Below are 23,385 nucleotides of genomic sequence, written 5' to 3' on the forward strand. Positions count from 1 at the left end.
TGATACAGAGATGACTACAGGTACAGTAGGCTATTTATTTATCTCTTATCTCAACATAAACCCCGTCATAAGTAGAAAACTTAGAGCAGTAGATGTTGATGACCAGGTTTTCTTTGCAACATATTCTGGAGTAGTTTCCCTGGAGACAACCTGTAGCCATCAGCAACTGGCTCCACCCACTCTCTCAGCTGATTGGTGCTCCACAGTCTGTCAACAGGCTTTTCTCTTGGCATCACAGTGGATTTCTCTACAGGCTTCAGATGGTATCAACTACTGTACCATCCTCTCATGGGTTCAGGAGCTCTAATTACAGCTTTTCGCAAATTACTTTAGACGAGATTGGCGTTGTACAGATTCCACGAAACCTTTCAGGACTCATCTAAATGATGACAGGTTAGAAAAATATTCAGAGCAACCTCTGTCCTGATTCAGTTGTTTTTGAGCTGGCTTGTAACATTAAAAGGTTGTCTATAAATGAGAAGCTATTTGGATGCTGTGGCAAAAGAAAGGACAAAAAACGGGCAGACAAACAACAGCAGAAAGGTTAAATTAAGTGAAAAATGGCAGAATGGCACAAGGCCAAAAAAACAATGTGGAAGGTGATTTCAGTACTGTAGTTGTATTCCCTTGGGGCTGGTGCATGTTTCAGAGGTGGTTCCTGCTTTCTCTTTTGGTTTCAACTGGAGAAGAGAGGATTATTGTACAGAACTGTACTGTTTTTAAAGACATCACTGTGTGTGTTTATGCCGATCTACTGATCATGGACTAGTTGTACATCTGATGAGATAGATAGATAGATAGATAGATAGATAGATAGATAGATAGATAGATAGATAGATAGATAGATAGATAGATAGATAGATAGATAGATAGATAGATAGATAGATAGATACATACATACATACATACATACATACATACATACATACATACATACATACATACATACATACATACATACATACATACATACATACATACATACATACATACGGTAACACTTTACTTGACACCTATCTCTATAACACATTATAACCATAATGAGTTATAATGCAGTTATAGCACTGTATAACTATAGTTATAAACACTCATAAATTATAATAATGCTTTATAACAATAATCATAACACACTATAAAGCATTTTATCATGACTTATAAGGTCAGGTATTATAATACGTTATAATTGTTAGTAACTCACTGACTATAATGTGTTATGCTTATTGTTATAACTGCATTATAACTCATTATAAGTATGGTTATAATGTGTTATAGAGATAGGCGTCAAGTAAAGTGTTACCCATACATACATACATACATACATACACCTTTTACTCTTGCTCAAACCTTTAAACGCCTTCTCTCTTTTTTTAAACCAAGTGGGAACATTTTGTAAAAGGCCTGTGATGTTGTATTGTGTCAACCAAAGGAAAACTGCTTTTTATGTGCACCAGCAACATTTAGAGAAGATGTATGGAGGACTGGAGCTCACATGACTTTCAGTCTTCGTCAGCAACCTGTCAACCATGCACAAGGAGAGAGTGTGTTTGTGTGTTATCATGAATAATGGGCCCCTATTTAAACTCCTACGTTTCAGGCTCTTAGGTTTAGGCAGCACTATAGCAGAAATGTAATCACTTGATCCTGGAGGCAACTGAAAATTAATCTCTGTTAATCACTTTCCCTCAAAAATACATAGATGCCGTTCTGATTTTAATTTGAAAGCTGCAGACCCAGGCGGCTCTTGTTTGCCTCTGAAAGCGTCCCTCAGCTCATGGGATGAAAATAATATTTTAGACCATTCTATTTGTTTCATGTGTCAGTTTATAATCTTTGTTATCGTCTTTCCCTGTGTATCAAAATGCATGTTGTGTGTGGGCTGAAATATCCTGGCGTAGAGTCCTAGATCTAAATTGCATCATTTTACCAACTAGCAGCCACACATTTGTGGAAAATACATATTAATGGACCACAGACTATAAATATACAGTGATGTTTGGGGGGTTGGGGAAAAAGAGCCTTACTTGTTTTATATTGCAAACATTTTATCCCTATTTTAATTATAATACAGTAAAATGAATGGTAAAGTTCTTTTTGTATTTTTCAAACACCTTTTCAATCTGTTTGTAACACACTCAATACATTTTGTGTCAGACCTTCAGTTTTCATACCCACTGGCTCGGCTTTCTAACAGCTATACGTTTGAATAGTGCTGATGCGGCTCAGTGAAATGTGCATATCTTTTCATATACTATCCCAGATTGCCTCATGGCTGCTGCCACACTCTACTAGTTGCGAGCCAAGCAGGGAGTAGTAGGTGATGGCAGGCTGCCCTGCTGATCTCCCTGCGCAGCACTGTTGAGAGCCAGCACTCAGACTGTAAGACACCCAAACATGGATCACACAGGCTGCAGTACGGCTGCAGGCATCATAAGGGACAGAGAGTGATGCTGCCTGGTCTGGGTAATGACTGCCATAATCCAGGTCATGAGGGAACAGTGCCAGACTCTCCCAGACTGCTTGAGAAATAAGAGAATGCAAATTTCAGTGCACTGCTTAGCATTTTGATTGGTGGATTGGATATAACCTATTTAGTGCATTAGTGGGTAAATTAGAGCCTGAAAAGTGCTTGAAATTTATCGCTCAACGTTTAAAAATGTTTGAACAAAGGGTCTTGATATTCTTAGTTTCAAAAGCATCTTAAGTTTACTGTCATTTTAATGGAGCCTGTGTTTCTTTTTCACCTGAGGGATAAATGTCATGAACTGTTCTACTTTTTCAGATCAGAAGACGTAGACCCACTCCTGCCACTTTAGTGGCATCCAGTGATCAATCATCACCTGGTAAGACACTTCAGTACAAACACAAACATACTCACACGCATACACACACACACGAGATATCAGCTGTCCAGTCGTGAAATACCAGAACAGAATCACATGTGGAGAGATTTTCTAGACTGCTGGTATTCTGCTAATCTTTCAGAGGAGCTCCACAGTGTCAGAAACGCACACAAGGTCACTTAATAGTTAAATCCTGTTTGAAGATATGAATAATGAATGAGGGCATCCAGCTGTGTGTAATACTCTGCACAGTTTTGGAGAGGTGGGATGAGTGTCTGTGCCACCGAGCAAGAGAAGAGACAAGAGGAAATAATTTACTGGAACCAGGTGGAGAGCCTCTCTGTGCAGAATCTGCACCTGTCTATGTCTGTATTTATTTCATTTATATGTGAGATTTATGTAGTTTAATGTAGTCTTTGCCCAAGCAGCCCAGCAGCAGTCAGAGCACATTCGACTGTATTGGCCCAAAGGTCAGGTCAGGGGTCAGGGCTGCAACTGATTAACCCTCCTGTTGTCCTCCTGGGTCAAGGAAGGAAGAAAGGAAGGAAGGGTGAAGGGAAAGAAGGAAGGAAGGACAAAGGGAAAGATGGGAGGAAAGAAGGAAGGGAAAAAGAAAGGAAAGATAGAAGGAGGGAGGGAACAGATTGGGTCAATTGGGTCAAAAAGGAAGGAAGAAGTAAGGACAAAGGGAAGGAAAGAAGGAAGGAAGGGAAAAAGGATTGTGGAAAGAAGGAAGGGAAAGGGAAAGAAAGATGGAGGAAGGGAACAGATTGGGACAATTGGGTCAAAAAGGGAGGAAGAAGTAAGGACGAAGGGAAAGATGGGAGGAAAGAAGGAAGGGGAAAAGAAAGGAAAGATAGAAGGAGGGAGGGAACAAATTGTGTCAAAAAGGAAGGAAGAAGTAAGGACGAAGGGAGGGAAGGAAGGAAGGAAGGAAGGAAGGAAGGAAGGAAGGAAGGAAGGAAGGAAGGAAGGAAGGAAGGAAGGAAGGAAGGAAGGAAGGAAGGAAGGAAAGAAAGATGGAGGTATAGGGAACAGATCAGGTCAATTGGATCAAAAGAGGAAGGAAGAAGAAGTAAGGATGAAGGGAAGGAAGGAAGGATTGTGGAAAGAAGGAAGGAAGGGAGGAAGGAAAGAAGGAAGGATGGAGGAAGGGAACAGATTGGGTCAATTTGACCCAGAAGGACAACAGGACAACAGGAGGGTTAAGATGTAACTGCAAGAGTCAAAGGTGCTGTGTAGTATTTCACACACTACTGTATGAGTGACCTCAGTCCCCTCAGTGTTTGCCCTGTTGTGATTTTGACAGGGTTGTCTGTAGTTTTCTTTGCAGATCTTTAGTCAATCTGATCTCAGTCTGACATACAGTACAGTACAGTATTTGGGAAAGAGAGGCAGCTGCAAACAGACTGTATCCCTGATTCATCTGTTCCCAACATCATCATCACCAACCAAAACCAATCCTGAACATAACAATAATTGTTTAACCTCGGGGGATTAGGTTTTTGTATCCAGGCGGGAAATGAATCTCTAAAATGTGTCATTGTGAGATTATTTTTTTCTCCCCGCTGTGTTAATAATGCAGGTATATGGACCCACACACTGACAACTGACAATAGTCACAATATGTCTCTCACACATTACCATATTTCTTGTTTTGAATCTTGCGGTGTTACATCTTGGTGTTATTATGCAGCAGATGAACCTTCCTGCTGCATTAGAGCCAGAGAAACAGTACTGTGTGTTTTCCTGTGTGTGTGTGTGTGTGTGTGTGTGTGTGTGTGTGTGTGTGTGTGTGTGTGTGTGTGTGTGTGTGTGTGTGTGTGTGTGTGTGTGTGTGTGTGTGTGTGTGTGTGTGTGTGTGTGTGTGTGTGTTCTCTCCTGGGATCTTAATGATCAAGCACAACAGCGCTCCTCTAGAGTGTTATCCTGTTCTATGAGTCATCCATTGGCTCCCTGCTTCCCTCCCTGCGTCTGTTGTACTCTGGTTTGTGAGTGTGTGACCTGCTGCAGAATTAAGAGATGATCAGATGGGAATTCAGGGCAGGGAGAGTAAATTCTCTCGAGGTGAGAAAACACAGGATGATATTGTGTTTGAATGGATAAATCAAAAAAAGCTGATATGTCACTGTGGATACCAGCAGGGACTGCCATTGTCATATTTATCACAGAAGTTTGACATAATTGGTGTTTTCATCTTGAAAACGACAGTCTTCCTAATTGGATATGATTTAAAAAATGTTCTTCTTTGCCTGTGATCAGTGTGGTTAATCTGTGTCTATGTGTGCCTGTGATCACATGCGCTCGTCTCCATGTTTGAATCAGTAATTGGGCACTGAGCACGTGGAGCTTCTCAGAATTAACTTTGATCAGATTTGAGTGAAAGTGTAGAGAAACCCTCCACGATCTTGAAGATTAGAGACAAGAGGAGAAAAAAACACAAAGTATAAACTTAAGAGGCTTGAGTGGTGTAGAAAAGGAGTTATTTGTGATGTGAAGAAATGAAAATGCAAAAACAAGAAGAAAGGGAGAGAAAGCACAAAAGATCACAGGAAAAGAGCAAAGCATGGCACATGAAAGGTTTGGTATTGTTGTGCTGCACTGGTATTTTAAAAGCATATTTTGAGATGTTTGAAAAGATGAAGAGGTTGAAGAGGATTTTTAGTAAAATGAACAAATACTTTTGAAAGACTTGGTCCATCATGGTAACAAGTCCCAGGACCCTCCTGCAGTATGTTTTAGGTTTGCGTAAGGTTTCAATTTAAAGCCCCTGTACAGACCTTTCATTTAGTGTTGATTTTGGTGGCCCCTGTGGATGAAAGCGGTGGAATGAAGACATTTGTCTGGCCAGCGCGTGTAGATTTATTTTGGAAAGAAGACGGGACTTGTTTTGGGTTTTTTTAGCAGCGTAATGTATCTATTCGTATCATTTCGTCAGTGGTCCGACCCGACCATGCCTTCCAGAGGTATAGAATTAGACTACTTAGAAATAGCGTATCTTCACACTGATGGACTCATTTGCTGTTGTAGGTAACAGAGACACATCAGCAGAAACCAGAGACTTTTGCGTATCCAGTTAAAAGCTCCGTACAGGGGCTTTAAAGGGGAACATACCATGGAAATATCACTCTGCCTTTCCGGCCCCCAAAATGTGAGAATTTTTTTTTTTTTTGAAATATTTTATTTTCCAGTTTTTTATATATGCAATATACAAACAAACATCCATATACCAACTAGGGGTTGCACGACTTCTGATTTTTTAAAGTCGACTCTAATGTTATGAAAGTCGAGTCGACGTCGACTAGTCGCTGATGACGTCATTCATATTTCCCATCATAACTAAAATCACAGGAGGAGGGAAATGCTTTGCAACAATCTGTATTCACTGACTGACAGCTCATGCACAGAAATTAGTCCACAGAACAGCAGCTTTATAAACAACAAGCTGTAAATCAGTTTGTAACATACACTCCTATAGCCTACAAGTGCAAAAGATAATACTGTAGCTACTGTGCATTAAACAATAGCCTCGTCACCATCACAGTCCTGCTCACTCACAGCTTTTTTTCCTGGTTGGTTGTTGCTGTTGTTGGTTGTTGTTGTTGTGCGCGACGTAAAGCTGTCGATATGAGCGGAGTTTTTTTTTTTTTTTAATTGCCGGCAGCCGGACACACAGCCCGCGGAAGCGCAGCGCCTCACAGGCGCGCCGCGCTTGGCGTCTCGCAGGCAGCAGCTTCTCCTGCTCTCTCTCTCCGCGCCGGTCAAACATCAACCCGTCTGGCTACTCGATTTTCCACACACACAGGTCTGTCTCTAGCGCTGTATGTATGGATGTGTGTCTCGGGTGCAGACGCAACTGACAAATATTTATAGACGGACAGCAAACTTAATCATCATTTATTTTATTTTGAAAATTGACCGGATTCTCTCGCCTTTTCTGTGCCCGACTTCCTGTCTGGTAGCGCTCGTTCTATCCAGCTTGACGGCGCTTGTATTTTTTTCATTCAGCGCACTCAGCTGTTGTTTCAAGCTGCTACTCTTGGACTGTCACATGATCAGCGACTAGTCGACGTCAAGCTGAAAACGTCATTGTGGAGCAGTAAAGTCGACTAGTCGATTAGTCGACTAGTCTGTGCAACCCCTAATACCAACAGTATAAAGACACAACACAAAACATGGAGGATAACCTTCCTTACTCTATAACCCCACCACCCACCCACTTCCACCCTGAGAGGGAAAAAAAAAAAAAAAAAAAAGGGCTCAGTCAGTGTGCAAGGTCAATACAAACCACTAAGTACTTGGTGTAACAGATGTACCGATATGGTCTAGATATGGCTGCCATATTTTCAAAAAGGCGTTATATCGTTTTCTAAGACAATAAGTGATTTTTTCCAGGGGAATGCAACTATTCATCTCAGAAGACCACCTGTCAATAAGAAGAAGGGAATCAGATTTCCATGACACTGCGATACACTTCTTAGCAACACATAGGGCAACTTCCATGAATTTGAGTTGTGCATTGTTCATAGAACTGCGTATACTTGTGAGGTTTCCCAATAAACAAAGTTCTGGGTCCCTTGGAACATTAACTCCTGTGATCTTGGTTAAAGTGGAGCAGATATCATGCCAGAAAGGCCTTACTTTCGCACACAGCCAGGTACAGTGCAGAAAAGAGCCAACTTCAGTGTCACATCTGAAACATATTTCTGACAGGTTAGATTTGAATGAATGCAATTTTTCTGGGGTTAGGTATAGTTGATGTAGAATATTATAATTAATCAATCTATACCGGGCATTGATAACAGTTGACAAGCTGTTTTGACACAAATCTGTCCACAGCTGTTCATCAATTGTAATATTGAGATCTGACTCCCATTTCATTCTAGATTTATGCAATCCTGGTTTGGGGCCCTCATTCAACAACAGGTGATACATTTTAGAAATAAGTTTGTGTGTGTTTCCTTCAAAAATAAGTTTTTCAACATCATTCATGACAGGCAAAATCATTTCAGAACCCAAATTAGCCCTCAGAAAGGATCTTAGTTGAAGATAACAGAAAAAAGTTTGATTAGACAAGTTATATTTCCTCTTCAGGTGTTCAAATGACATAAATAGTCTTTTATCGAAGCAGTCCTCCAAGTGTTGGATTCCTTTATGATGCCACGTGTCCAGAATCTTATTATCAAGAGTCATGGGTATAAGATCATTTTGCTTTAAAGGTGTTTTAGGTGACAGTCCCACCTTCAATCCAAGACTTTTGTGGGCCTCATACCAAATTTTTATCAGATGCCTCAATATAGGGTTGTCTGTCCTTTTGTTTACAGTTCCAGAGTTATGCTTATAAATGAAGTCACTATGGACCTTTTCTTTCAGGGGGTGTAGTCCGATTTGAGTCCAAGAGGGGGCGTCACCACTCTCAAAAAAGGAAGAGATGAACCTCATTTGAGCTGCCAAGTAATAGTTCTTAAAACTTGGTAGTCGAAGTCCCCCTGAACCATAGTCCCATGTTAGCTTTCCCATGGATATCCGGGGTACTTTACAGTTCCATAAAAATTCTCTGACATATCTATTGAGAGCTTTGAAAAAGGACTGTGGTAGTGGAATGGGCAGAGATTGAAACAGGTATTGCAATCTTGGTTGTACATTCATTTTAATACAGTTGACTCTACCAATCAAGGTGAGAGGCAAGCCCATCCATCTACGTAAATCATCTTCGATTTTACCGAGCAGTGGGATATAATTCAATTTGTACAGGTTTTTAAGGTTATTGTCTACAAATATCCCAAGGTATTTTATACCATCCGTAGGCCATCTAAACGGACTTGTGCGCTGGAGCTCGGAGTGATCAAAATTTGTCAATGGCATGATTTCACTTTTTTCCAAATTCACCTTATAACCTGAAATACTACCATAAGTTTCCAATACAGTTTGTAATTTGGAAAGAGAATTGCTAGGGTCTTTTAAGTACAAAATGACGTCGTCTGCCAGAAGATTAATTTTATGAACTGCTTGACCCACCTGAAAGCCCTTTATATCAGGATCTCGTCTAATTGCTTCGGCCAAGGGCTCAATTGCAAGAACAAAAAGTGCTGGAGACAGAGGGCATCCCTGTCGACTTGATCTACTTAAAGGGAATGTACATGAGATCTGTCCATTGGTGCTGATTTTTGCCTGGGGTTTATGGTAGAGAGTTTGAACCCAACTAATAAATAATGGGCCGAATCCAAACTTGGCTAACACTTTAAATAAATATGGCCACTCTAACCTATCAAAGGCTTTCTCAGCATCTAAAGCCACAGCTATACTGGGTTCTGTTTCCGATTTTGTTAAATGAATAATATTAAAAAGCCTACATAGGTTGTTTGCTGAGAAGCGCTTTGAAATAAAGCCACACTGGTCTGGATTTATTAATTGTGGCAGGTATTGGCCAAGTCTGTTAGCCAGAGCCTTGGAAATCAATTTATAATCTGTATTTAACAATGAAATCGGCCGGTAGGAAGAGCATTTCAATGGATCTCTATTTTTTTTGTGGATCACAGTAATTATGGCAGTAGAGAATGATTCAGGGAGTGTCTGGGTCTTAGAGGCTAAGTTGATGACGTCCATAAGAAGTGGGAGGAGTAAATCCTTAAATTCCCTGTAAAATTCTGGGGGGAATCCATCTTCTCCCGGTGATTTGTTTGCCTGCAATGAGCCCAGAGCCTTTTCAATTTCTTTCTGTGTAAAGGGCAGGTCAAGAATATTTTGATCTTCCTGGTCAAGTTTGGGCAGTTCAATCGTGGACAAGAATTCATCAATATTACTCAAATTTTCTGGTGGTTCTGATGTGTACAAATTTGTGTAAAACTGTTTAAATGTATCATTAATTTCTGTTGGGTTATATGATACAGAGCCTGTTTCAGTTTGGATTGAATTAATCATCCTAGAGCTTTCTTCTTTTTTTAGTTGCCAAGACAAAACTTTGTGCGCCCTCTCTCCCAATTCATAGTATCTTTGCTTGCTTCTCAAAATATTTTTTTCAATTTTATAAGTGTGCAAAGTATTGTATCTAAGCTTTTTATTTACCAATAACTGGTGTACTTCTTTAGACCTTGATTGTTGAAACTCCTTTTCCAGTTTCAAAATGTCGGTTTCCAATTCTTCTATTTCTGCCATGTATTTCTTTTTGATACCTTTGGTATAAGAGATTATGTGTCCCCTTAAAAAGGCTTTAAGTGTGTCCCATAATATAAAACTGTTGGGAGAAGAAGCACAATTTGTCTCGCAGAATAGCCCAATCTGTTCTCTTATGAATTTGCAAAAATCTGGCTTTTGGAGGAGAGTAGGGTTCAGGCGCCACCTATACATATTAGTAGCTTTTTCAGGCATATAAATGGATAGGGTCAGAGGTGAGTGATCTGATAGTGTTCTAGATAGGTACTCAGATTCTACTGCTCTGTGAATCAGCTGCGTTGCTAACAGGAAAAGATCAATCCGAGTAAAAGAGTTGTGGCGACCAGAGTAAAAAGAATAATCTCGGGTTTGAGGGTGCATTTGTCTCCACACATCAGTTAAGTTCAATTCCTTCATAAATTCTGTGGTAATTTTGGCAGCTTTCGACTTGGATACTGATAGAGCTGACTTATCTAGAACAGGATCCAGGCAGAAATTAAAGTCACCCCCTATAAGAATGTTTTGCCGTCCTCCTGACACCTTCAAGAATATGTCTTGGACAAATGACTCATCATCATAATTCGGTGCATAAAAATTTAAGAGAGTCCAGGGTTCTGAGAAAATCTGGCAATTCACTAAAACATATCTCCCCATTGTATCAACAACAGTTTCTCCAATTGTAACAGGGGTGTTCTTATTTATCAAGATAGCCACTCCTCGGGCTTTAGAGTTAAAGGATGATGATATTACATGCCCTACCCAATCCCTTTTCAGTTTTTTATGCTCCAGGGATGTCAAATGGGTTTCCTGGATAAAAGCAATGTCTATTTTCAGTTTTTTCAAATGTGTTAGGACTCTCTTCCGTTTGACAGGACCGTTTAACCCATTCACATTAAAGCTTACAAATTTCACCACTCTGTTCATCAATTGCAAATGATTTTACAGAGATATTGCCCCTTCCAGAAGACAATTGTGACCTGTACATCCAAGTAGAATATTAAAGTAAAGCACTGACTGAAAAGAAAAAAAGAAAGAAAAAAAAAAGGGTGGAACAATAACATTTCTCCCCTCCCACCCCGCCGTGTGCCTGCCCGAACTTGGCACATAGCATCCCGTATTGGTCTCAAAAGGAGCTACTGGGCAAATAACTAGAATATTACCACTCCTCCCCTCCCCGCGACTTTATAATAACATGAACTATAACATACCGCGATAGCAAGTGAAGCAATAAAAGTAAACAGTATCAGCACCTCGGACTGTGTGGACATGGCAGCAGCTCAAAACGGGCCATTGTAAATAACAGGTGTATCGTAACCTAAATAAACATTATATAGAGAGGTCCCAGTGCTGCGAGCAGCTGTTCAGCTGCTTTGAACAAATAGTTGCCTCACCTCGGCACAATCGTGAGTTGAATGAAAACAGTCAGTGTGTAGATCTACTCTCCTTCTCGTCCGTTGTTCCTTTCCAGTGACTTAGCCGCCTGCTTAGGGTCTGTGAAGATCCTGGGCGCTCCGCCGTCTTGGGGGTAGACATAAAGCTTGGCCGGGTACCGCAGTGTGTGTTTTATTCCTTCGTCGCGCAGAGCCTGCAACACTTCTCTCAAGGCGCGGCGCTGAGCCATGACCTTGTTGGTATAATCGGGGAAGATAAGGACCTTGCCTCCCTTGTACTCCATGGACTGTTGTCTGCCAAGGCGAAGAATCAACTCCTTCTCCTGAAAGTGGTGGATGCGCGCCAGGATGGTGCGCGGTTTTGCGCCGGCAGCCGGCTTCGGCTGGAGGGAGCGGTGCGCCCGGTCGACTTTGACGGGATGCGGAAAGTGCTCGTCACCGAGCAGTTTGGGGAGTAGACTGGAGACGAATTCAGTTGGTCTGCCTTCCTCTTCACCCTCTGGTATCCCCACAATCTTTATGTTGTGCCTCCGGGAACGGGCCTCCAAGTCAAGTACCTTGGTTTGAAGCTGAGTGTTGCGTCCCGCCAGCTCGGTGCATTTAGCCTCAAGCACCAGCATACGGGTGTCAAGGTCGTTAGCGGCTTGCTCTTGGTCAGCCACACGGGCTTGCAATTCGGCCTGCGAGGCTGCGAGCGACTGAAACTTAGCCTCAAAGGCGTCGAAACGTTCATTAATGCAGCGTAGGACTGATGCTGACACCTCCTTGCACAGTTCCTTACACATATCATAAGTTTTATCCGGAGACATGTCCATCTTGACGGGAGAATTGCTAGCAGGGCTGTTGCTACCAATGTTAGCTCTAGCTCCAGCTCCGGCAGCCTGGTTGTAGCCAATGCTAGTTCTAGCTCCGGTAGCTTGGATGTTGCTAATGCTAGCTCTAGCTCCGGTAGCTTGGATGTTGCTAATGCTAGCTGTAGCTCCGGAAGCCTGGCTGTTGGTGGTTTTGGCTTTGTTAGAGGCGTTTGGCTTCGGCATGTTGGATTTTCAGTTTGATAGCGTTCTTAGCGAGATATATACACACACACTTGTGGGTTATGAGCAAAAAAAGATGCGGTATAGAGATGATTTTGCGAGTCGCGGAGAGGAGCACCAAGTAAACACGTCTACATCCTTCGCATGCGCACTAGCGCCCCCCAAAATGTGAGAATTGACAATTTTGTCAATTGTCAATTCAGACATTACAGATTTGTAAATCTGTAATGTGCAGGCTCCCTAGGTTGAAATCCAGGTGGTTTTATGAGCTGTTCCCTCAGTTGTCTTCCAGTGATGTAACTAGGATTCAAATTTGCATAATACTACCCCTACCTGGGACCGGTAGAAGGGGCGGGGCCAGCAGTGGTTCATTTGCATTTAAAGGGACAGGCACTGAAACCAGCTGTTCTGAACAGGGCTGTTTTGAGAGTATGAAAAGAGCTGTGATGTTTGATCCTTGAGGTATTTTGACCAAAGCATGTCACAGACATGTCTTTAAGACACGTGGGAACTATTTTAATTTGTGGAAAGGGGGCATAATATGTCTCCTTTAAGTGTACTGCATGTTTCATTGGTCTTTTGTTGTCTGATTTGAATGAACAGTTCAGCAGCCAGTTATTGGTGATAGAGCTCTCAAATTATTAATATCCTTTCTGTGGCTTTCATTGGCTTTTAATATTACTTCAAAGAGGAGGTAATGTGCCGAGAACCACAGCTGAGCAGAGAACCACTCAGCAGTCACAGATCCTGTTGCTGTTTCTGTCAGTGACGGTGATGAAATCATGAAGACAGCGCATCTAAAAAGTCAATTCATTAGCACATTTTCTGAACATGTCTAGCTAAGAGATGGTAAATTAAGATGGACGTAACCTCTGTGATGTCACCTACTGATTTCCAAGGAGTGGTTCTGAAACAGAGTGAGCTGCTCTGCTGTCAACATCCTGCCAGTGCCCGACTCTGCCAAACTCCAACGCTAATCCAAAAATGGGCAAAGAATTGTGTGTGTGTGGCACTGAGACTTCAGTACACGCCGGCTTGTGGCAGGTTTACGCTCACGCACCTGTCACTCAAAGCGGCACACCCTCAATTATGCAGAACTTTAAGCCTTAATAAAATTTGAAAGAGTGAGTTACATAAACATTCACCCTCCCTACAGTTGTCCTAAAGGAGGAACCTGACTGTTTTTATAGCAGGCTGTAAAACTGCTTTCAAGTTGGGCATTTTAAAACTCGAGTCCTTGGGGATTGACTGGCTTTTGGAGCCTGCCTTATGCAGCCATCCAGAGAACCTACTAGCACTCAGGGGAGATCTGTACAGATCTCAGCTCTCATCTTGTGATACAGCAGCACAGGAGAAAATAATTTGGGAAATATCATTTTTCTGTTTTGGAATTTGCTTCACAAGTATGAAATTGTCTTAGATATTATTATCTCCTCACCCAGTTTGCTGCTGGATCTATCACTGCTGGTGCAGGAGGCCAACATGGGACTCTATGAATTAGATTTTGGAGCAATTGCTTTTGAAACGAGTTTCTGTCAGATTCACATTGTTGTTAAACTTAAAGGGATAGTTCACCCAAAATTCAAATTTCACTCATTTTCTACTCACCCTCACGTCGACTAAGGGCTGGGAGAAGTTTCAGAGTCCTCCGTGCCTTCTCTGAGTTACAGCGGGGCTCCGTGCAGCACTGCATGTCCATATGACGGTTGAGAACGGGGCTCACTTTTCTTCGTCCAAAAAGACACACCAATAAACATCCAAATACCTCCATAGTGCTCGTCTGTAATGTCCCTCTTGTATTGAAGCCTCAACATGAGAAATTGTTCCTAGTCTATCTACTAAGCTTGGTTGTAGCGGAAGCTCCCAGTGTCTCAGGTCACTGCTCTGCTTGTGTCAGTGCAAATCGCGCAAGATTTTCAGAACAATTTCTCATGTTGGGGCTTCAATACAAGAGGGACATTACAGACGAGCTGTGTGGAGGTATTTGGATGTTTTTTGGTGTGTCTTTTTGGATGAAGAAAAGTGAGCCCTGTTTACTGTCATATGGCAGTGCAGTGCTGCACGGAGCCCCCCTGTAACTCAGAGAAGGCACGGAGGACTCTGAAACTTCTCCCAACCCTTAGTCGACATGAGGGTGAGTAGAAAATGAGTGAAATTTGAATTTTGGGTGAACTACTGTATCCCTTTAAGCCTTCTTCAACAGGTCCTGCTGTGTGTGCAGGGTCCTGACACCTGTCTCTTTTGTTGCATGTTTTACTGCAACTAATTAATGACAAATAATGGTATAAAATCTGATCTAATCTGTTTCTTGAGAATGTTTGCCATCAGCAGGGTGCTAGTTAGTGTAATCAGGCTGATATAGCCAGGAGTATTTGGGGAATAAGGCATCACATATTGGAGAAAAGCTGTGTATTTAAATGTTTCATGTGCTTGCATTTGATCTCACACTGGTTTTTGTACCTTGCTGTGTGTGTGTGGCTCTGTGTGTGTCTGTAAAATGAGAAACTCGGAGACAGACAGCCATGTCATGGAAAGATTCACTCCAGAGATAAAAAAAAAAGACCAAATTAAAGCCAGAGACGAAGGGAACGTCACAGACTAACAGAGGCAAAGACAGACATCAAGTCAGACACAGGGATACAATCAGAGAGTGAGACCGCTCCAGTTGTGTGTATGTGTGTGTGTGAGAATGAGGATGTGCCAGATCGGAGGGGGATGGGGAGGAATAGATATGATGATGAGGGAGAGGAGCTGTGCTGGTGCAGTAATGGTGTGCCCCACATCAGACAGAGCTCTGCATTATTTAATGCTCTGCAGATTGCTCTGCCCCGTGCACCATGAACCCCAATAGCACATCAGAAGAGCAACCACAGATACATACAACAGGGACACAGTTTGAGGGCGAAATAATGAGGAAGTGGGAATTGTGTTAATAGAGTGTCTGATTTGAATCTCCTCTGAAGAAGAGGCGGCCGGCTTATTAGGGGATACATGTCTTTACTGATTCCTGGAGAGAGACAAAGAGACAACTTGACTGGGATAAAACAAAGCAAGTAAAAGACTGAATATCCAACTTTCCGACAGCACATAAAAGTTGCTTTACTCTTTGCCTCTCTGAATATTTCAGCGACCCTCAGCTACGCTATATATATGTGCTACCACAGGCCCACATCAAACGATCACTTGTCGTGTATAGTGCCCTTTACAGTAAGTGAGACACTTCATCTACAAGCACCAGCAGCAGCTCGTCTCTGAGGTTGTAGTGGGGTGAGCACTGCCATCTGAATGTGGATATACATTAAGCTACATAGAACTCTATAAGAAAATAAAATGTAAAATATACAAAATATGAGATGAATGTTTAAATCAAACCTTCTTTGTATATTATTAGAAAAAGGCTATTTAAACCAGAGGTGTTGTAATCACTTGGTTAGCCTCTTTATTCAGACAAATAACTGATATCACCATGTATATCAGTTTATTGAGGGAGGAAAAGACAGGGAATTCACATATTCACCCTCAACCTGGAGCTGAATGAGAAGACTCATATAATCAGTAGCTTAACTAACTGATAACTGACTGACTATATAGGAAAGCAAATAATTATCTCTGATTATCAAATTATATAATCATTATCTAATTATGGTGATATATATGATCCATGAGTGATAATATAATTGTATATATGATAATAAACAATCACAGATTTTTTGGTAACACTTCCTTTGACGCCTATCTCTATAACACATTATAATGCAGTTATAGCACTGTATAACTATAGTTATAAACACTCATAAATGATCATAATGCTTTATAACAATAATCATAACACACTATAAAGCATTTTATCATGACTTATAAGGTCAGGTATTATAATACGTTGTAATTGTTAGTAACTCGCTGACAATGCCCACATCGATAATGCATTATAAATATAGTTATAATTTGTTATCTTGTGTCTTAGAAATGTGTATAACTATCATTATAAACACTCATAAGACTTTATAACAATAAGCATAACACACATCATAGGGCATTTTATAATGGCTAATGAGGTCAAGTGTTATAATAGAGTTATAATACTCTATAATGATTATTGTTATAAAGCCTTATGATCATTTACAGTATGAGTGTTTATAACTGTAGTTATACAGTGCTATAACTGCATTATAACTCATTATAAGTATGGTTATAATGCGTTATAGAGATAGGCGTCAAATAAAGTGTTACCGATTTTTTTTTTTTTTTTTTTTTTTACATTTCATTTTACTCAGTTATAGCATGTTATCATGATATCACCATTGCTTAATTAGGATCATGGATAAAACAAAAATATCTGGTCTTGTGCAATAATTCTCAGTCCTTTTTTCCCTCATGGAAGTAACAAATCGTAACACAATTTATTTTTCTCTCTGTGTTTGAATACAGTTCCTGTGCCAATGGCTTAGCAGCAGCTTCAAAAAAGAAGAAAGATAAATTACCCTTTTTAGATGCATGACTGACTTCTATTTCTTTTTTGTTTGCTTCAAGAGTTTTCTTTATCTTGCCCATTTTTCTTCATCAAATGCGGCGCGGCAGCTCTAACCTGACAGCTACAGTAGACAGCTAAATTAGACTCGGAGCCTCTCTCTGTTCTCATCCTACTGTGTGTCAGACCGTCAGTCAGCTGGGAGTCACACTGATAGACTCTGCACCGCTGGAATGGCTGTTCTGTTATTGCCCCTCTCTCTCATCATCTGGCTTCAGCACGCAGACCACACAATCTGAATATCAGGCACGTGAAAGCCATATGTTGTGTGTTTCATCATGACCCAAATGATTCAGCCGCGTGTGCTACTGATGTGAAACCAGTAGTCATCATTGTGTTCGTTGAAATGAAGCCACAGCTGCTCACTGTTTTTGTCTTCTGCTACAGTGTATTTATCTTGTGCATTATTTCAAAACACATAATAAAAAAATTGAGGACACACACCTGATACATCTGAAGCTGTAGCCATCCCATCTGCATGGAAGCATGTCCAAATATCACATCTGTAACTGCAGAACATTGTTGGCATATTAGCACACACTTTTATGGTCAAGAGGCGTTTGTTCTCTTTTATTACAGAATCTATTTTGACTCTTTGCATAGTAGGTGTAAAAATGTTTGAGCTATTTCAATTGAAATGTATAAGTAAATTAAAAGTTGTTAACCTTAGTTAGTTAGTTCATCTTAGTTCATCTTTATCTTCCTTATTGATCTTGAGTTTTATTTTTTACAGTAAGTAACATAATAATTCATAAACTGGCCTAAACTGGCATAAACTGCTACACAATGATAAGAAGGTGTCACAAACAGATTGTAGACTGAAGCCATATCTTATTCCACCTCAAAACAAAAGGGTCCATGTGTATTACACACTGTGTGTACAGAATACCGGATGTTTTTACACTTTCGGGTCCCTAGAAATGCCTTCATATCTTACTCTGTGTCAGTTTGTGTCAACACATGTGCATGCACCTGTACTGTTACACATGAGACCGTCCTGTCAAGAAAAACAACAGATGTTTCAGCAAATACCCCAGAATAACATGTTCACCTTAAAGTGACAGAGCCTTGTAGTGGCTGTATGATGGGAGCAAATGAGGAAGAGATGCTACTGGAGGACACTGGGGTGGATGACAGGTCTGTTCCTGTTTCAAACTGAAAGTCAACATGTTTATTCTACAGAGGACAGTGCTCATTCTCCCAACCTATAGCCAACATGCAACCATGATGACAGATGTCCTTAAACCTTGACCGAAATTATCACTTTTTTTGAATTTGTCTTCATGATTTGAATGTGCAGACATGCACTCTGTTACAACACTGATCTTTTTTTCTTTCTTCTTTTTGTTGTTGCTGCTGTCTGTGCCAAATGCCCCATGCACCATTGGGATGGAATTCTAATTTCAGACTTCAGACGTGGTTCAATACCTGTCCGTCAAAAAGCTGTTTATACAGTAAAGTGTAAACTCTGTGTGACTTGAAGGACAGGCCTCAGCCTATTTCCTGGGATCGATCTGTAACAAAAATCCATATTGGTTGTATGAACCTTCTCACAATCCTGGGACTTCCTATAAATAGGTATCAGTTTCAAGCATCACTGTAAACCACGCACAGCGGAAAGATGAACGTTTCCTGAAATGAATTTGAATGATTTTTGTGTCAGGTTTTTTTTTATCACCACTACTGGGTTTGTGTTTGGTGCAGAGTAAAAGAGCAAGAGAGTGATGAATAAAGAAGCACATCACTGGCATTTTGAACAGCCTAGTGCATACTTTTAAGTAGGAATAATATATGCACACACACACACACACACACACACAACCATACACATTCACAGTGCCTTCCTAGTTGCCTAGGGATGCGTAGGTTGCCAGGCAACAAGATGGTGTCCTAGAAAAAAAGTTCCAAGGCAGTAAAACACAGGAGTTGGATGTGGGTTCAACACAATCACTATTGATCATCCTTAATGGTTGGACTGTGGTCCACTCAGCTCATGTTTGATTTCTATTTCAGTCCTTTCCAGCAGTGACCAGAGACTCTTGTTTCACATGTTGATGTTCAAGCTTCTCTTTGTCCTGTGGGACTCATATGATCTTCATCTGTGTGTGCAGTATCATGTGCTTACTGTAGTAGCCTACTATAATACATCTGAGGTACTTGTACTCCACATGTACAGTAGCCTAGTGATTTGTTTTCATATCCCTTTTTACTTTTTGGTACTCATATTGTACTTCTTTTTTACCGCATTACAATGATTTAACACATTTAATTTCTTGCTGCACAAATGAAGATTTAAAAAATCTGCAACTATTGTTTCAGTTATTTTTCATGAGCAAATGTGAATCATTTCATGGGTCCAGCTGCACTCATGCCAGGATTTGCTAATTTTGCTCTTAATCATCTTGATATGTTTAGTTTAGCATTTAGCATTAGAAAAACTAAAGTAGTTCTTAATGGAGAAAACAGCTTGGACTCTGGATAATAGGCAGTTTCACCATTTATTTTATATTTTACAAATAAATAATCACAATAATACTAAAAATACACTTTAGGTTCAAAGACCAATATGAGTTGCCTTGCCTGAGTAAATAAACCTGGATAGCACTAAAATAGAATAATAAAATGCTTCGTTAGTGTGAAGCTTTTATTGGGAAGATCTACTTAAAGTAGAAAAATAAATGACCGTCACTCTCTGTGTTACATTTTACTGTTGGATTGTTTTGATGGATGTCGTGGAGTATAAGTATAAAGTAGCATAAAATTAACATACTCAAGCTTTTATAAATAATCTCAGCTGCAGAGAACACTTCATTTTGCTCCTCACTCACTTCCCTCCTGGGGGTTTGTATAAACAGGGCCTCAATGTTTATCCATCATCAGTGCTTGGCTGTACGTGGGGGTTTATTAGGAAGTTGATGAGAGTGGATTAGCATCCACTTTGTTAGCGAAAATTATCCAGAGTGTCTGTTTTTATTCATACGTGATGGTGTTGAATAGAAGATAAAGTAATTCCACCCACAATGGTGAGTTAAAAACACTCACTGTGATGCTTGTAGTTGTGTCCGATAACCATCTAGCTGGAGGTCACTCCATATCCACTGTCTGAACAACACAGCAGCACTCCGGCTACACTGTGCTATTAAAAACATTGTTGGGACTGTGCATGGAATAAGCTGGACCAATGAGTTTAGTGCACCACATGTTTGCCTCCTTTAAATCTTATATTATGAATTACAACTGATTATTTTCTCTATCACAGAAATAGATGAAGATCGTTTGCCGAACCAGCTGTACAAGGTAATTTCATTCTGTATTTCAGAAATACAATTATGTGAATTCAGTTTTTTCTTTTTCCTTTTTATAATTAGCTCTGTCTCTAAAGTCAAACAATTGTCTCTGTCCAGGCAGCCTTGTTGAACTCCCCTCGACAACGACGAAAAGGGCAAAAGGGAACTCCTACAATGAAAGGTAGAGTTGGCGATCAGTCTTATATGTGACATTTCTTACACATGTTCACACTGTTGCTTTATCTGAATTTAAGATGTCATTGTTGTTTTTTTTGCTGCTGCTCCCACAAAAGCCTTTCTGAAATAGCTGCTCAGTCTAGCAAAATTACAAAAGTTGTTGCAGTCCATGACAAACCTGAAAACAAAGATCGTTCACATTTCGTTTCACATTACTTGTAACATCAGCTACACATGATTACACTGAAACTGTTTGTGGTCTGGTCACTTTAATCAGGCTTTAATACTTTTTGTGTTTCAATCCCTCCATCACAACTCCTCAAGCAAAAGCTGTCCCGTCAATGTTAAAAAAATATAGTGACTTTTTGGATGGTAACTACTGAATTAGCATCAATCAGACATAATTTAAATATTTTAATATATTTTGTCTCCCATCACTCACACTGGATTCATGTAAGAGAGGGATCTTTTCACAGCTGTATGAACAGGAGTCATCACAGAAACCTTCAGTTGTTGAAAATAGTTGATTGTTGAAAATGTCAACCTACCCTTAAATACGAAGCTTCATTATCCAATTTCCAGTCCTGGATGTCAAGTGTCACCTTACTTGAATTTACTTTAGCCAAGCTAATGATGGAGGTTTACTCTACCCGCATTGACACGTGTCAACCGCAGAGCCAATCAGGGCTGCACTTGTCACAGTGACGACTCATTATCTCATATTTTCTGACCAGAATTCCTCCAAGTTTCAATTTTTTTTTTAGCTAAAAGAAGGATCCATGTGAGATCTGTTAATGCACCGCCTAAAGAAAAGCCTGCAGAACAAAATGCACACAGGACCTGTGAAGTGTTCCACCTGATCAATCTGTGGGTTGTTTTTGTCACAGCAATTCAACCTCCATTTTTTTCTACAGTAAGTGTTAATGTAAACAATTCTCTGAAGAGTCTGGTCAGAGAAACCGAAGCAAGATAACAAGAGTGAGAAGAAAGCAGAGTGAAATGTGGAGCTCTAGGATGTTTATTCTTCAATTTGTTTTACAGAGTGATGAGTCACTACTTAGAGGAAACCCAGGCAATAATCAGTGTGCTTTAGTTTGCCACTACAGGGGGATTAAAAGTAATAAAGTCATGGATGAAGGAGGGCGAAAAAGGCGATTAAACTAATCATCTTCAAGCTCTGATGCATCTTTACCTGCCCCCTCAGTCCAAACAGTGCAGGCTGTTAATTCAATCTTGCCAATTTAATGTTAAAAAATGTTTAACTTACACTAAAGTGATGGATTTCAAGTTGAATCTCCACCTACACACTCACCTTCCCTCCATCTCTTTCCTCTGTACTGTTTATAACCCTTCCTCTCTCCCATTGGTTCCCTGCATCTCACACCACTTTCCTTTTCTTTTCTTTTTTTTGCTTGTCCTCCTTCTCCCTCCATCTCCCCAATGAGTTCACGCTTTTTACTCTCCACTTCAACTCCACCGTTCCATTCATACCCATCCACTCCCCTCCCTCTCGTCTTTCCTCTCTCCCTCTCTGTTAACTCATCTCTCTGCTTCTCCCTCTGTATCTGCCTCTTCCCTGTTTCTCTCACACCCTTCCCACCTCCACCTTCCTCCTCTCAGAGCTGCAGTTCATGGTAGAGCACCACCTGTACAGGCAGCAGCAGGGAGCTGGGGACGAGTGCTCCTCAGAGAGCTGCCTGTCGGACCGGCCCAGCCCCGACTCTGTTCCCACCGGGGAGGAGCTCCCACACGACGACGAGGCCACAGCGGAGGCCTTTGAGAAGCTGCGCTGCCAAATGGAGGGTATGTTTGGAGAGACTGTGAAAAAGTGGATTTCATTTGCAGATGGTTTATGTTGTTTTGTTTTGACAGACCAGTTCAGTACAAAAGGTCTCACAACACACCATTTGAGTTACTAAAAGGCTACCTTATTATATGAAAGGGAGAAAATAAAAATTGAGGAAAAGTTATCTCTGGAGGAGACTCTGTGACTTCAGGTGAATAGTCAACATTTCAAAAGCTCCACTGTGGTTTGGTTGCTTCCTCTCTTTGTGATAGTCATACTCAGTCTCTCAGTGGACAGACTTGTCACACACCCTTAAGCCTGAGAGGAAGCCCAGTCCTGAACATCAGGCAGCAGCTCATTAAGGCTACTTTGGACCTGTACATACAGAGGAGACCGAGAGTGGACGAGAGACCCAAGTACAAAAAGAAAACAACAGGACTTAGGGCCGTTTATGTAAGAATCCATTATTAACTGTCAGTCAGTCACACAGAAGAGAACAAGTAAGCTATTTTTTTAGGCCTGGATGTGTGTGAATGAGAAACTGCAGTGTTTGCTGGGAGGTGGGAGGCACACTTACACAATTCTGTATTCAATCAGCGCATCTGACTGCAAAAAAAAAGAAACCACTTCAACATACACATGCCAACACCACTCCAAATCAGTGCCCATAAATAAATGAGTAAGTGAAGGTGGCAATAAAGCTGTATGGTTACAGTGTTTTAGCTGCCCGCTCAGCTGCACTAAGCTCCTTGAACTTCTACTTCGGACTTTGGCACTTAAGAAATCGGGTCACGATTTTCCTCCAGACGAGTCTTAACTGATCGTAGATGTGGGAGTGAGGAGCTGTCAGTCTGAACTTCGGTCTGTCAAATAACATCTCAGCCGTGGTGGGATAGGAACTTGTGTCCGTAACTGAAGAAAAAGCACCAACACAACAGTGTGAAAGTGCATTGCAAATAAAAGTTATACATTCAGATTCCTCCTGAAGTAAATGCATCTAAGAGCCTCTTCCAGACCAGGGGTAAAGATACGTTCCTGTCATATAAAGGAATGAAGAGTCAACCAAAAAGTTGAGGGCAGGTGGTTATACTGTAAAAAATAAAATAAAATAAAAATGCTGCACTTCACCAACTGGTGATAAAAAACATTTATGTTTAATCTTAATCTAAAATGTAACCAGTAAATAGAAT

The 23,385-nt window shown here is 40.8% G+C and overlaps 1 protein-coding gene across 1 annotated transcript in view; it reads left to right on the forward strand.

Annotated features, from left to right (window-relative positions):
- Positions 1–23,385, forward strand: part of LOC310986533 (protein phosphatase 1 regulatory subunit 1A-like) — a gene marked incomplete at both ends in the record, with an annotated part of 42,860 nt that overhangs the window by 15,248 nt on the left and 4,227 nt on the right. Inside the window, 4 exons of the mRNA XM_083972471.1 lie at positions 2,780–2,840; positions 20,205–20,242; positions 20,350–20,413; positions 22,030–22,212. Coding sequence (XP_083828597.1) covers positions 2,780–2,840; positions 20,205–20,242; positions 20,350–20,413; positions 22,030–22,212 — 346 coding nt within the window. The remainder of the gene's footprint in view (positions 1–2,779; positions 2,841–20,204; positions 20,243–20,349; positions 20,414–22,029; positions 22,213–23,385) is intronic.

The sequence above is a fragment of the Trachurus trachurus genome (genome assembly GCF_905171665.1).
Source record: "Trachurus trachurus genome assembly, chromosome: 5".
Taxonomy (NCBI): Eukaryota; Metazoa; Chordata; class Actinopteri; order Carangiformes; family Carangidae; genus Trachurus; species Trachurus trachurus.